This window comes from Leopardus geoffroyi, chromosome D2 (assembly GCF_018350155.1).
Source record: "Leopardus geoffroyi isolate Oge1 chromosome D2, O.geoffroyi_Oge1_pat1.0, whole genome shotgun sequence".
Taxonomy (NCBI): domain Eukaryota; kingdom Metazoa; phylum Chordata; class Mammalia; order Carnivora; family Felidae; genus Leopardus; species Leopardus geoffroyi.
In genome coordinates, this window is record NC_059334.1 from 55,714,480 (window position 1) to 55,730,598 (window position 16,119).

The following is a 16,119-nucleotide window of genomic DNA, read 5'->3' on the forward strand; positions in this document are numbered from 1 at the left end:
AGCAAATGCAGTTTTTTCCAGATCTTCAATTTTATCTAATATTTTGTCTATAATCATTTATTTATCTTATGGAATGATAAATGAACCAGGTTAGAAACATCACTAAGTCTGCAAAGCAATATCTGGTTAAAAATTTCTCATATGATAAGTTTTTTATTTGATTTATTGTAATTTAACTATCTGTAGGATGTGTTGTCGCTAATGTTTCCCCAAGCTTGACAGATAAAATTTACAGGTGTAGGCATTGGTAAGCCAGATATTGATTTTAAGTTCATTTTAGATGTTCTTGCAGAATGCAAAGTAAGTTAAAAATTGTTTTCCTGACATCATATTCCTGTTGTGCCTAATTTAGGTATGTTGTTAGGAAGAATTTTAAAGATGCTTTAAAGAATCTTAAATCTATTTCCTAAATGTCTATTTACTGATTAAACAAAGAATTTTGCTAATTTAGACTTCTCTTTTGTTCTGTTCTCTTCTATACAGTATTTTTATTTTTTTATTTTTATACAGTATTTTTAATCATCTTCTGGATGTCTCACCTGAATGTCCTATAAACATCCATTAGTAACACCTAAAAACTGAACTTATTGATTCCCTACTCCACCTTCATTCCTACATCGACAATACTTGAAATGATACTTCTTCTCGATGACTAAAACCAAACACCTAGAGTCCTTGATTCTTCCCTCACTTTGTCCTATGTTTAATTGCTCATGAGATTTTGTGACTTATACCTTTTAAATGAGTCTTTCTCCACCCTCCATTCCCACTTCCATTTTTTTTTTCAACGTTTATTTATTTATTTTTTGGGACAGAGAGAGACAGAGCATGAACGGGGGAGGGGCAGAGAGAGAGGGAGACACAGAATCGGAAACAGGCTCCAGGCTCTGAGCCATCAGCCCAGAGCCCAACTCGGGGCTTGAACTCACGGACCGCGAGATCTTGACCTGGCTGAAGTCGGACGCTTAACCGACTGCGCCACCCAGGCGCCCCTTCCATTTTTTTTTTTTAGAGAGAGAGAGACTAAGAGAAAGAGAGAGAGAGAGAATCCCAAGCAGGCTCCATGCTCAGCAAGGGGCCCAACGTGGGGCTCTATCCCAAGATGGTGAGATCCAGACCTGAGCCAAAATCCAGAGTCAGACTCTTAACTGACTGAGCCACCCAGGAGCCCCACCCACGTCTATTTTTGATCCAGATCTCTAGTATCTCTCACCTCCACTATTATAATGGCCTCTTAACCAATCTCCCTGCCTCTGGTGAATATCTCCATGTTTAATCAGATATTTTTTCTCACTAAAGTTTTATAGTTTGGGAGGGTTCCCACATATTTTAATTGAAGTTATTCTTAGGTATTATGAAAATGTTTTTGTATTGCTATTATGAAAGTGTTTTTTTCTGTCATATTAATATATAGGGAAGCTATTAACTTTTATATACATGATCTTATATTCTGCCACTTAACTTTCTAATTGTGTCTAAACTTTTTGATTGAGTGTCCTGGGTTTTCTACATATAAAAACCTATCCTCTACAAACAATGATAACTTTGTCTTCTCTTTTCTAATAGTTATACCTCTTCTTTTACATGTCTTATTACATTAACCAGCATTTTTACTGCATATTAAAAGTGATGGCATATTTCTTTGTTTAGTTTCTAGTTAAATTTAAGTAGCATACTTTTAAATATCACATCATACTTTCAGTAATATATCATCCTTAAGACTATTTTCTTATTTATTTAGAAAGTAGAAATGAAAGAACCATCATGAAAAAGATCTCAAAGAGGAGAGAAGATACAGAAAAAAAGGTAAGGGATTGATGGAGTTTATAAGGATCTTGATTATACTAATAGCCCAATTATAAATGTAGGATAATCCTGAACAATGTGATATATTTGGTTCTATATTCAAGTTATATAGTTCGTGTGGAGACCACTTTCAGGCAAATAGGCTTGAGCAATGAAACACAGACAGGCCCATCAGGCCACCGGCCTCAAAATATTCAGAGGCCTTAGCTGAAGGGCTACTTACAACCAGGCACAGTTACCAAAAGGGAAATTCCATTCATTGCCACACCTCTTCACCTTCCCTCTTTAAAAACAGCCCCCTCCCACTGCCTCGTGACAGACAGCCTCTCCTCTACTGTCTTGTGTGCCTCCTCCTTGTGGGGAGTCAGTAAACTTCTAGCTCCTTTGTTCTGCCCCAAGTGAATTCTTTCACTTTCTGCATCACTGGCTTTTTCCGGATGGTCACCCCACATTTGGGGGCCCTTATCCAATTGAGAGACACCATAGTTCATATGTTAAAAAAATAATAAACTTAAGAATGAATTGTACTCTTTGGTCAGTTAATTGTACAATAGTATTAGAGGTGAAGTATTTATTTGTTTATTTATTTATTCTCTTATTACCTGTTTTCTCAGCCAGCAGTCCATTGCTGCTTTGCTCAAAAAAAAAAAGTTTTCTTTTTTTAGTTGGTGGATTAAACATATATAGGACCAATATCTACATGTCTTTTGGAGTAACTTCAGTTAAGATTCCTGTTTTATCCCTGCCTTCTAGTGGGAAGTTACAGAAATGTGCAGAACCCTGAAATGCTGGATGAGTTTATTAGGAATTAAAGGGAGACCTCTATCACTCACTTGCCAGGGTTAATATTCCATCCCACCTTGAAGGATTGCTGTTCCTTGGTCAAGAGTAGAATTAGGTATTTTTAATTGTGTTGAGGAAGATACTAAAGGTTTAATAAAAACAGAACATCTTAGTTTATGTTGGACTCATTCAGTAGTTCTTTAAAAAAAATTTTTTTTAATGTTTATTTTTGAGAGAGAGAGAGAGAGAGAGAGAGAGAGAGAGAGAGACAGATAGAGTGCAAGCAGGGGAGGGGCAGAGAGAGAGGGAGACCCAGAATACCAAACAGGCTCCAGGCTCTGAGCCTTCAGCCAGAGCCTGAAGTGGGGCTTGAATTCACAAACTGTGAGATCATGACCTGAGCCAAAGTCAGACGCTTAGCCGAAGTCAGACGCTTAACCGACTGAGCCACGCAAGCACCCCTCAATAGTTCTTAAGTGTGGTCCAGGAAGCACTGGTAGATTTTGAAGTTCTTTCAGAAAGTCTGTAGATGAGGCTCTTACTGTGATAACGTCTTTTGTTTTAGTTGTAATTTAAGGAGTCTTTTGCCATTGTATTTCTTAAACTTGAAATGAAAAACAAACTCATAATCTATCTTGTCCTAAAAAAAGACTTAACATTGCTAGTATGGTGTAACTGCAGAATAGTAAGGCCTAAAAAACTAAAAGAAATAAAAGTTCATTTGAACATATTGAGTTTTTGATAATGGTAAGATATTCAATCAGAAAAACCAGTAGGCAGCTAGAAATATGGTATTCAGGATAGCAGTCAAGATTGGACAGAGATTTGGGAAGCCCTGGGAATGCGTGCACACACTCTCCGAGGCCTTGGAATATGCCCACATTTAAGCTATGAAGAGAAGTGTGACCATTGAAGAATACACGGGATAAGGCGCCAGAGAGGTAGAAGAGTGGAGAACAATGACATACAAAGTTTTCAGAAAATAAAGGTGCCCAACATCATCAGATGCTATAGAGTAATCAAAGAATAGCTAACACTGATAGTGTTGGGTTTCAAAGTATTTTCATATGTCTGATCTTATTTGACCCTCCTAAAAGATATGTGAAGTTGGCAATACGTGAACACTAAGAACTTACCCATTGGATTTTATCATTAAAACGTCCTTTTGGATATTACAGAGAGCAGTTTCTTAATTTAAAATCCACCATATTTAAAGAGCTCATATCAGTTGATAAAAAGGTGAAATTTAAGAAAACAGGCAAAGAATAAGACTTGTCATACTAAAGGTGATGACTTTCAAAGGGCTGATGACCACATGAAAAGATAAAACAAAAAGATGCAAGGTAACCCCCCACCTCAACTTCTTTGCAGATGCCAGAAGATAACAGTGCAGAAGAAAATATAGACAAGCATCTCCAAAAAGCTTCTCAATAAGTATACCACCACTCTGATACTGTTGGTTTCTGTTTTGTTTTGTTTTGTTTTGTTTTGTTTTTTAACGTTTATTTTTGAGACAGAGAGAGACAGAGCATGAACGGGGGAGGGTCAGAGAGAGAGGGAGACACAGAATCCGAAACAGGCTCCAGGCTCCGAGCTGTCAGCACAGAGCCCGACGCGGGGCTCGAACTCACGGACCACGAGATCATGACCTGAGCCGAAGTCGGACGCCCAACCGACTGAGCCACCCAGGCGCCCGGGTTTCTGTTTTTTAAAGATGTACATCTACATCTAATTCTCGGGTTTCAGCTGGGAACCCAAGTTTCTTAAGAGATGGGTTCAAACAGAAACGAAACTACCTGGATAATGCAAGATGGGCATAAGAAAATACATAGTAAATATGTGTAATAAAGCCAAGTTTTGTTTTCTAACAATGTGGAGAAGCCACTAGTGCTTGAGACTGTGCTAGACCGTAAAGATACATAGATACAGAACCTGCTTCGGGAAGGCGTAGAGCTCAGGGAGAAACACAGATAAATATGGTTGAACCCTGGTCATCCATCCATCAAACATTTATTGAGCACCTACTTGGTGGCATCTGCCGTTCTAAGTTCTGGGAGTAGAGTATAAAACCAACCAGCAATTTTTAAATTTACCAAGGAATACTGCAGTAAGATTCTCATGACATACAGTGATTTAGCTTTATACTTAGCCTTTATTTCCACCAGCCTCTATGCAACCTTTGAGTACTCAAAGGAGAAGAAAAAGACAAATGCTGGGTCGAATAACCAATAGGCCCTCCATTTTCTAAGGTACATAGGACAGCACAACCCCTGTCCTTCTCAGGCCAACTGGTGGATTGTCGGGTGGATAAGCAGAAAATTACACATGGGTTGGAGTGCACACAACACTGGAATCTTCTTTATACCCTATGTTTCATATCCCTAAGAGCTGGCAGAAGTGGGGGGTTGGTAGTATTATATTGACTTTACAGAACCGACATTAGTAGTTAAAATGGGTACCTAGAAACTTATCCCTCTTCCTTTCAGATTCCTTTTTCTCCAGTTTAATCAGATTGAAATAACCTTGCTTTGTTATTTGTATATTCTGCGGGACAGTTTGTATAGAATATGACTATTCTCATGCTTATCTGAGCTTGCTTTTTTTTTTTTTCTTTTTTTGCCTGACTGCAAAGAAAAACTCTATCCGATAGCTGAGGATACAGGAGCTAGGGGAAGAGTCACAAAAAGAAACAAAATTCCATCCTGTTTTTAGTCCATATTGAAAAAGAGGGAAGGGACAACAGCCATGGTCTTAGGTTCTGAGCTCACATGGGGCAATGACTGAGTCTTCATAATTGTCATAATCTTTAGAAATACATGCAATTTAGCTATTTAGTAAATACTTTTGCCACTATTGCTATTTAATTATGTTATAAGAAAGTGTTATGAACTCTATGTTATTATGTTGACTTTTTGGTAGATTTAGATGCAGAAGAAAATCAAAACGTAATAGAAATGTCGAGAGGCAAAGTAAGAGAAAAACTAAAAAATGTTCAGGTAATGCTTCTTTTTTCTTTCCTATTTTCAGATTTACTGTTTACTGCAATATGCATCATAATAGACTTTTCTTTGTCAAAAAAGAGTGAAAATTCAGCCTTAATATATAGCTCCTTAAATCCCAACATCTTCAAGTTCTTTTCCATGTTTTTTTTCTTCAAACCTAAAGCCAAGAAAAGTTGAGTTGGTGATGCTAGATGACATCTCAAGGGAAAACATGTATATGCTTGTTAAAAGAAAAAAAATGAAAAAAAATAAGAAAAACATTGAGAAAATTTGATTTTTATCCCTTTGGACAAAAGACTTATGAGCACAATTGTGGCCGTACTTGTGAAGATTAACTTTTCCATACCACTTATTTATGTTGTGTTTCAGATTAACCAAGGCGAAAAATCTTTAACTCACCTACTCATTGATGATAAGATATATCAATGGCCTAAGGTAAATAAATTTTCTTACACCTTTTTTTAATTTGAGAGAGAAAGAGAGAGTGCAAGCAGGGAAGAGGGGCAGAGGGAGGGAGGGAGGGAGGGAGGGAGGGGGAGAGAGAGAGAGAGAGAGAGAGAGAGAGAGAGAGAGAGAGAGAGAGAATCTTGAGCAGGCTCCATGCTCAGAGTGGAGCCAGATGCTGGGTTCAATCCCACAATCCTGGGATCATGACCTGAGCTGAAATCAAGAGACAGACACACAACCAACTGAGCCACCCAGGTGCCCTGTTTTTACTTTTTTTTTTTTAATTTAAATTCCAATTAGTTAACATACGGTGTAGTATTGGTTTCAGGAGTAGAACCCAGTAATTCATCGCTTCCATATAACACCCAGTGCTCATCCCAACAAGTGACCTCCTTAATGCCCATCATCCATTTATCCCATCCCCACCACCTCCCTTCCAGCAACCTTCAGTTTGTTCTTTGTATTTAAGAGTCTCTTATGGTTTGCCTCCCTCTGTTTTTAATCTTATTTTTCCTTCCCTTCCCCTATGTTCATCTGTTTTGTTTCTTAAATTCCACATATGAGTAAAATCATGATACTTGTCTTTCTCTGACTGACTTATTTCACTTAGCATAATACATTCTACTTCTATCTACATTGTTGCAAATAGCAAGATATCATTTTTTTTGATCGACAAGTAATACTCAATTGTATATATATACCACATCTTCTTTAAAAAAATTTTTTTAATGTTTATTTATTTTTGAGAGAGAGAGAGAGAGAGAGAGAGAGAGAGAGACAGAGTGTGAGCTGGGGAGGGGCAGAGAGAGAGGGAGACACAGAATCTGAAGCAGGCTCCAGACTCTGAGCTGTCAGCACAGAGCCCAACGCGGGGCTCGAACCCACGAACTGTGAGATCATGACCTGAGCCAAAGTCAGATGCTTAACCGACAGAGCCACCCAGGTGCCCCATACCACATCTTCTTTATCCATTCATCATTTGATGGACATTTGTGCTCTTTCCATAATTTGGCTATTGTTGATAGCACTGCTGTAAACATTGGGGTGCATGGGCTAATAGTGCAATTGCTGGGTTGTAAGGTAGTTCTATTTTTAATTTTTTGAGGAACCTTCATACTGTTTTGCAGACTGGCTGCACCAGTTTGCATTTCCACCAACAGTGTAAGAGTGTTCCCCTTTCTCCGCATCCTCACGGACATCTGTTGCTGCTTGAGTTGTTAATTTTAGGCATTCTGACACCTGTGAGATGGTACCTCATTGTGATTTTGAGTTGTATTTCCCTGATAATGAATGATGTTGAGCATTTTTTCATGTGTCTGTTAGCCATCTGGATGTCTTCTTTGGAAAAGTGTGTATTCATGTCTTTTGCCCATTTCTTCACTGGATTATTTGTTCTTTGGGTGTTGAGTTTGATAAATTCTTTATAGTTTTTCATATTAACCTTTTAACCAATATGTCATTTGCAAATACTTTCTCCCGTTCCATCAGTTGCCTTTTAGTTTTGCTGATTGTTTCCTTTGCTGTGCAAACTTTTTATCTTGATGAGATCTCAATAGTTCATTTTTGCTTTGTTTCCCTTGCCTCTGGATATATGTCTAATAAGAATTTGCTGGGGCTGAGGTCAAAGAGGTTGTTGCCGGTTTTCTCCTCTAGGATTTTGATGGCTTCCTGTCCCACAGCTAGGTCTTTCATCCATTTTGAGTTTATTTTTGTCTGTGGTGTAAGAAAGTGTTCTGGGTTCATTCTTCTGCATGTCACTGTCCACTTTTCCCAGCACCATTTGCTGAAGAGACTGTCTTTTTTTTTTCCATTGGATATTCTTTCCTGCTGTGTCAAAGATTAGTTGGCCATATGTTTGTGGGTCCATTTCTTGGTTCCCTATTCTGTTCCATTGATGTATGTGTTTTTGTGCCAGTACCATCCTGTCTTGATGATTACAGCTTTGTAATACAGCTTGAAGTCTAGAATTGTGATACCTCCAGCTTTGCTTTTCTTTTTCAACATTATTTTGGCTATTTGGAATCTTTTCAGGTTCTGTACAAATTTCAGAATTGCTTTTTCTAGCTCTGTGAAGAATGCTGGTGTTGGGGCACCTGAGTGGCTCAGTCAGGTAAGTGTCCAACTTTGGCTCAAGTCATGATCTCATGGTTCATTATTTGAGCCCCATGTTGGGCTCTTAGTTGATAGCGCAGCACCTGCTTCAGATCTTCTCTCTCCCTCTCTTTGCCCCTCCCCTGCTTGCTCTCACTCTCTCTCTCTCTCTCTCAAAAATAAATAAATGTTTAAAAAAATGCTGATGTTATTTTGATAGGAATTGCATTGAACACGTAGATTGCTTTGGGTAGTATAGACATTTTAACAATATTTGTTTTTCCAATCCATGGAGTGATTCTCTATTACTTCTTCAATTTCTTTCATAAGTTTGTATAGTTTTCAGCATACAGATCTTTTACCTCTTTGGCTAGGTTTATTCCTAGGTATCTTAGGATACCTTCTATCCCGACTTTCTTGAGGGCTTTTATCAAGAAAGGATGCTGTATTTTGTCAGATGCTCAAAACCCAAAGTCTTAAACGTGGATCCATTCCCCTCCTCCAGAGTAGAGCTTCTTCACACGGTGTCTGACACCCTCTATCCCTGAAAAACAGCCCCCCGCCTGCACAGTGCACAGAATCTATGGAGTAGCACTGCTAAAAGTAGCAGAGGTTATGTTCCCCTGGATGCACCTCTGTGCCCTGTTGATGAAAGGTCTTTGGCTGGCACCCTTAGGGTCTTTTGTCCTTGGGGAGGCAATAAACCCTCTTCCAAAAGTACTCCAGGAAAGGGAATGTTCTCTCACAATGCGCCCCAGAGATCTCTGTACCACACTGTGCACTCAGGGGACAGCTTCTCCTCCCCAGGAGCACATGTCACAGCTCTGCTCCAGAGAAAGTTGCGCACTTCCAAAACCTCAGAGTTTGAGCTCCAATTGAAGTTTGTGGAAAAAAAAAAAACAAAAAACAAAAAACCCTGTGGAAAACAAACACATTGACAGACAAACAACCCTGTGGAACTCAGCACTTTTTGCTCCCCAGTCTGTGGTCCAGAGAGGTTTTCCTTTTGTGAGAAATTGATGCCACACTTTCTCAATCTCTCTCTCTTTCTCTCCCTTTGGTCTCTCCATGGAAAGGGTTCCCTCCCCTCCGTGGCGCCACTATTTTACTCTCCCCCAATTCACTTCCATGCACCTCGCACCTACCACACTGTCTCCCTCCAACTGTGGAGATCCTTCTGCCAGTCGGCAGGTCGATTTCCTAGGTGTTCCAAGTGATCTGACCTCAATACAGCTGTGTTTGAGACACAAGGAAAGTCCAGGGTCCCCCATCTTAACCCCTCCCTCTTTACACTTTTTAAAACAGCTTTATAGGGGCGCCTGGGTGGCGCAGTCGGTTGAGCGTCCGACTTCAGCCAGGTCACGATCTCGCGGTCTGTGAGTTCGAGCCCCGCGTCGGGCTCTGGGCTGATGGCTCGGAGCCTGGAGCCTGTTTCCGATTCTGTGTCTCCCTCTGTCTCTGCCCCTCCCCCGTTCATGCTCTGTCTCTCTCTGTCCCAAAAATAAATAAACGTTGAAAAAAAAAAAAAAATTAAAAAAAAAAATAATAAATAAAAAAAAATAATAAAACAGCTTTATAGAGATATACTTTATGTTGCAAAAATTCACTCATTTTAAGTGTATGATTTAACGATTTTTAGTTAACTTACAGAATTATGCATTCAAAGGAGGAGAAATTGGCTTCTAAGACTCTCCATACCAACCACTAGATAGAAATATCTGCTCAGGAAGTTGAGGATTTTAGCAAGTGGTTTTGCAATGAGCAGAGATGAAGGGAAGTAAAGTGTATACTGACAATTTAGATATGCAGCATTGTTGCAGGGTGAATTTTTTATTTTTTATTTTAAAGTTTATTTATTTTGACGGGGGGGGGAGAGAGAGAGAGAGAGAGAGAGAGAGAGAGAGAGAGAATCCCAAGCAGGATTTGCGCTGCCAGTACAGAGCCTGAATGTGGGGCTCGGTCTCATGAACTGTGAGATCATGACCTGAGCTGAAATCAAGAGTCTCATGCTGAACTGACTGAGCCACCCAGGAGCCCCAGGGTTAATAACTTTTAAAGTTAATGTGACAGTTGCATTGTAGATACGAACAAGGTATAAAGTAAACTTTGTATTTTACATATTTTAAAATTATTTGGCTTCTAGTAACTATGAGTTTTACTTTTTTTTTTTTTAATGTTTGTTTAGTTTTGACAGAGAGAGAGAGAGAGAGATCGATCATGGGCACCAGCGGGGGAGGGCAAAAGAGAGAGGGACAGAGGATCTGTAGCAGACTCTGTGCTGACAGCAGGGAGCCCAATGCAGGGCTCCACCTCATGGCTACTGTGAGATCATGACCTGAGCCGAAGTGAAGTCAGATCCTTTAACTGACTGAGCCACCCAGGCGCCCCTGAGTTTTATTTTTTATTATGGAATTAATTCCTCTCCCAAATCTCCCTACAAACAGTTCATTTTGATATGTGTGTGAGAAAGAAATGGTAATTTACATTTAAAAGATTCAGACTTGACAGTATTGAAAAATGAGAGCTTATTTATCAGCAAACTTATAACTAAGAATATGCCACTTTTAATACTTTGAACTACCTATAGCCGCAAAGGCTGTAGATGCCCTGCGGTGGTACTCGTGTGTTAGCACATCAGAGCACCCAAAAACTGGGAGAAAAAAGAATTTGCCCTGTGCCTTCATTTTGGTCAAACTGTAAGGTAATACTCTTAGTATTAGTACTCTTAGTAGTGAAGAGATAGTTTGGGAAGCAGAAGAACTGGGCTCTACATCATTCTGTTTCTTATTGCAGTTACCAGAACCTTCAAAACAAAAACCAAAAAACGTAATGAACCAAACAGACTCTTGGTGCTCCTTGCTCACGACTAAGATAATAATTAGTGTTTACCACATTACACAAAAGTTTTTCTTCTACATAGAAGCAGAAAAAAGTATTTCCACCCTGAATACCAGTTTACCATTGTTTAATCCACAGACTGAAGTCTCATTCGATGAAGGCCTTTCGTTTTTCATGCCGCGTGGTGACAAAGGCTCCGATTCAGGCCGGTGTTCAGAGCAGGTTGGATTTGTTCCCCTTCCTCTTGTGCCTCAGGACAATGAACTCTTTATTAAAGGCATAGAATGAAATGCTTGGATGGGAGATGAAATTTTTATTACTGAGTCACCTTCTTCTCTTTTAGTTAAGAATATGTTCAAAATCGGGGCGCCTGGGTGGCGCAGTCGGTTAAGCGTCCGACTTCAGCCAGGTCACGATCTCGCGGTCCGTGAGTTCCAGCCCCGCGTCGGGCTCTGGGCTGATGGCTCAGAGCCTGGAGCCTGTTTCCGATTCTGTGTCTCCCTCTCTCTCTGCCCCTCCCCCGTTCATGCTCTGTCTCTCTCTGTCCCAAAAATAATTAAACGTTGAAAAAAAAAATTAAGAATATGTTCAAAATAATAATTCTAAACATTGATTGAGTGCTTACTGGATGCCCAATGCTGTACTGAATTTTTAATATGGACCATATCATCCAATCCTCATCCTAATCGTGTGAGGCAGGTGTTACTATAATCTCTACTTTATAGGCAAGGAAGCTCAGGCACAGAGGGTTAAACATCAATAGAGCTGGAAGCACCGGCTTTCCCTCCAAAACCCGTGTTTTCTTTTTCTTTTGTTGTTCCTGTCCTTCTCTCCAAGTGTCCCACGCTGTTCTCCATGATCTCCATTACTCTCCGTGGATAACTGATTCTTCCTCCCTCCCTGTCTGATCCAGGACTCTTCTAATTTGTAGCAGTTCTTCCGCTTCTCTCCAAACTCCTCAGCCTCCTGTTACTCCCTGGTGGTCCGCTCCTCCAGTACCAGTTAGTCTCACGAGTCTTTCCCCATCTCCTGAGTGTCCATCCCCCCGCCGCTGTCCCTGCCTGCTTCTGTTCTTCTACCCTTTCTCTAACTCCTCTCTGCCTTCAGTCTCTGCACAGTTTCCTTGGTCCTCTCCCCCAGCACTACTGGACCCAGTGTCTCTTGACACCCCTCAGCTGTTTTCTAATCCCTCAGGCTTCAGGAGTCCCTCTTGGACACCCATTTGCATTCTGATTTACTTCCCTTTCCCTTCCACCCCCGTTTCTCTGCATCCTGCCCCGGCCCATTCGGTCCTTCTTTGTTATTGTTGTTTTTTCTACAATAAAAAGAGCTTTATCTTTTAAAAGTTTAAAGAAAGTATGTACATTATTTTTAAAAATTCAGAAAACATGTGGAAGAAACTGAAAATCACAGGAAATCCCACTGCTCTGAAATAAACCACTATCATTTTCCACATCTTTCTCTATGCTTATGCCCATACTTGCACGGACACGGACTTTTGTATGAATAGAATCATATTTGTAAATGGCCATTCCATTTTCCAGTTGCTCAGCTGAACCTTGGTGTCATCCTTGGATCCTCTTTTATGGATACAGGTATTCTTTTATTTTCCCAGAAAAATTCATTCTTTAACCCATACTATGAGACTCTGGGAGGTCAGATGACTTGGCGGAGCATGTACATGTTTGAAATTCATTTATTCAACACTCATTGGAACATTCATTGAGTGCCTAACGTGTTACAGGAAGAAGATAAATAAACAAATGACAATATACCTCACATCCAATTCATCACAAATCCCATTGGTTCTACCTTCAAAGTATCCTAGAATCTGACCCACTTTTCACCACCCCCACTGGTACAACCCTAGTCTAAGCCACCATAACCTCTCATCTGGATCATTGTCAGTGTCACCCTCTGTTTTCACTATTACCTCAACAGGCTATTTTCTGTGTCATACAGTGGTCAGAGTGATCCTGTTAAGATCTAAGACCATGCTTTCGTTTACACCTTCTAATGGTTTCCTATGTCACTCAAAACAAAACCTCAAGTCCTCCAAGGCCATGTGACCTGGCCCCCTTGGTACCTCTCTGACCTCATTGCTCACTACCTTGCCCTTCTCCCACCCAACTCCAGCCAGATTGGCCTCCTTCTTATTCCTCACAGCATGCTCCTGCCTCAAGGACTTCTACCTTTGATTTGTGTAGGAAGATTTTCCCTTATCCTCATGCTCTCTCTCTCTCACTACCTTTGGGTCTCTGTTCAAGTGACACATAATCTAAGATACTGTGTCTGACAACTCTGTCTAGTAGCCCCACCCACCTGGCCTGGTATTCTCTAACCCCTTATCTTGCTTTTCTGTTTCTCAACATACTTGTCACCACCCAACCTATATCCCTTATCTATTTGTTTATTTTCTTCCTGAAACGTATTAGGCACTCAGTGAATGGTCCAACGGATGCTGAATAGGTTTCAAACATGTGCATGCTCTGCCAAGTCATTTGACGTCCTAGAGTCTCACAATATGGGTTAAAGAGTGAGCTTTTCTGAGAAAACAAGAGAAAGGCCAGCCAGCAGAGTATACCAGGGTCAGGTGCTCTGGTTATGGCTGCTTTCCTTCTTGGAGGGCAGGCAGGAGAGCAATTAGGTCAGTGAGGCAGACCAGCTACTTGGACTTCAGTGAGTCCGGGTTTAGGATTATTTAAATTTTTTTCAGTGTTTATTTATTTATCTTTTTTTGAGAGTAAGAGGCAGAGCACGAGTGGGGGAGGGGCAGAGAGAGAGAGGGAGACACAGAATCCAAAGCAGGCTCCAGGCACTGAGATTTCAACACAGAGCCTGACCCGGCACTCAAACTCATGAACCGTGAGATCATGACCTGAGCCAAAGTCAGATGCTTAACCAACTGAGCCACCCAGGTGCTCCTAGGTCTGGATTGTTGAGAGGAGCTGTCTGGAGAAGCCATTGCCCTGATGACTTCCTCGTCACAGAGAGAAGAAAGCCACTGTTTTGTCGGGGGTTGAGTTTCTTCCTGCTGGGAGAAAGGGGAGTCCTGGTCCCAAATATATTGTCTGGACAGCCCAAAGTGAGGTCCAAGGTTATTTTCAGACAGTTCTGCCTATCACACCACAATCAGCAAGACATGTTCCTGTGACATGGGGGGCGGGGGGAGTCAGTGATATCTCTTTTCTACCACACCATACTCAAGTGTATCCATCTACACTTATGCATGGAAAGTTAGGTGGATGCTTCTGACCTCATACTCCCTGTCACATAACACCTAACAGCACAGACCCTGCTCTGCTGTGAGCTGCACAGTAAAGACCAGGAAGGTGATCTGGTCACCTTCCTGAATGGTGAAAAAAAATGCAGTTTAAGACTGTATGGCCTTATGTCTCTGGACTTTGCCCTACAACTGAATTCTCAGTGGTTGAAATATCATAATCCAGTATCTCAGGACATTCTCCATGAGAGAGGAAGGGCTTGAATTATAGTTCTATTCCAGTAATCTTTCATGTGAACTGCAAAGAAGGGATATAGAAAAATCATACTGCATATTGTTAAGCCTTAAATGAGTTCCTCTATGTTCAATGAAATTTTATTGTAACAGTTTCAGCTCAAACTTGAACTAGGTGGCATGGATCAGAAAGACAATTCACAGCAAGGTCCCAATACATCTCATTTATCTATGTATTAATCTTGGGGACAACACATTTACTTATTTTTCTTCTTGGTATTCAACAGAGATCAGTAAATGACAGCTATCCCAAACACTTTTCACTTGATGATAATTTACAAAATTTTGCTGAAGACCAAGGTGAAGATTTTATGCAGGAAGTCGTTTTTCCAGATTTACTTGAAGTAAAAGCTGCTGAATATGAAGTTGATCAAGAACAAATCAGAAAACAACAGGCAAACATTTTTGTGCCAAGTAATTCTCCAGGTAAAATTCCTTACAATGAAATATTTAATTCATGAATGAATCATATGGTAGAATAATAGCTTTTTGTATGCTGGATAGATACAAACTACCGAGCTAAAACTAGAGCAAGTTTTCTGTATTTGTTCCTCATGTCTTCTCTGACTTTAAGGAAACTGGTTAAAAGAGCTCATTCATTGTATGTATACATTTAGACTTCCTGCTAGACTTTAGTGGTAGGGGATATGATAATTACCTTTTGCTTCTTGTGTAGTCAGTACCAGTTTAGGATTTTGGACTTTAGAGTAATATCAAGGTTTTGTTATGAAGTGGCCAACGAGCATAAACTGCCAAAAGATATGATGCCACGCATTTTAGAAGATGAAGGATTCTATATTCAGAGAAAACCAGAAATCCACAAAAAGACCTGCAACAAAATGGAAAATCGCCTACTTACCGTAGAAGAGGCAAGTACGCCAGCTACCAAGTTACATCACTCATTCAGAGTATGTGACGTTTGTTTTTAGTGAAATACCGTGTTACTCTGTTTCTTGAATATTTTTGATAGGGGAAGAGTTGGTTTGAAGAAAGTGGAGAAATTATGTCATTACCTTCACCCATCAGACAATCGTGGAATTTCAGGCTAAACACAAGCAAGGGATCTTTAAATCCAGCACTAAAGACCATATACAGAAAGGTAACCGGCAAGTTTATTTGTAATGATGGTTAAAAGAATTCTTGTAATATCAATGATAACTTATGTCTTTGTGGTGTTAATTCACCCTTTATTGATATTAGTAAGTCTAATAATAAATGGCAAAACTATGATGAAATGTAAAATAGTCATGAAAATTATGTTTTTGAGGAATATTCAGTGATGTGGAGGAAATGCTCGAAATAAAATGCCAAGTGAGAAAAAAGCAGAATGCAAAGTTATATGTGATCCTAATTTTATAAGAATAAAGAATAAATGAATCAATGAATGACTAAGTGTATACATACATGTGTAGATAGATTAAAAGTGGAAAAATATATCAAAGTTAATAATTAATTATCTCTTGTAGGGCATAGGATTATTTTTGCTTTATTTCTCTGTTCTAAATTTTAAAAATGAATATATATTATAGTCAAAGAAACAAATTTTATATGTATTCCAAGACATTGTGAAAATTAGCAGTCCATTAACCTAAGAGAAGAAATACTTAGACAGAAATAGTTACATTTAAAAATTGG

At 39.8% G+C, this 16,119-nt stretch overlaps 1 protein-coding gene across 6 annotated transcripts in view; it reads left to right on the plus strand.

Moving 5' to 3' along the window:
- The window catches only part of CC2D2B (coiled-coil and C2 domain containing 2B), a 93,538-nt gene that overhangs the window by 2,681 nt on the left and 74,738 nt on the right, over positions 1-16,119 (plus strand). For 4 of the 6 annotated variants that reach the window (XM_045438353.1, XM_045438356.1, XM_045438357.1 and 1 more), the window contains exons 2-7: positions 1,742-1,806; positions 5,961-6,026; positions 11,106-11,189; positions 14,712-14,910; positions 15,217-15,353; positions 15,455-15,583. In XM_045438353.1, coding sequence (XP_045294309.1) covers positions 1,765-1,806; positions 5,961-6,026; positions 11,106-11,189; positions 14,712-14,910; positions 15,217-15,353; positions 15,455-15,583 — 657 coding nt within the window. In that variant the 5' untranslated portion in view covers positions 1,742-1,764. Of the gene's footprint in view, positions 1-1,741; positions 1,807-5,960; positions 6,027-11,105; positions 11,190-14,711; positions 14,911-15,160; positions 15,354-15,454; positions 15,584-16,119 lie in introns of those variants that run through there. The other 2 variants (XM_045438355.1, XM_045438358.1) reach the window with 2 other exon arrangements.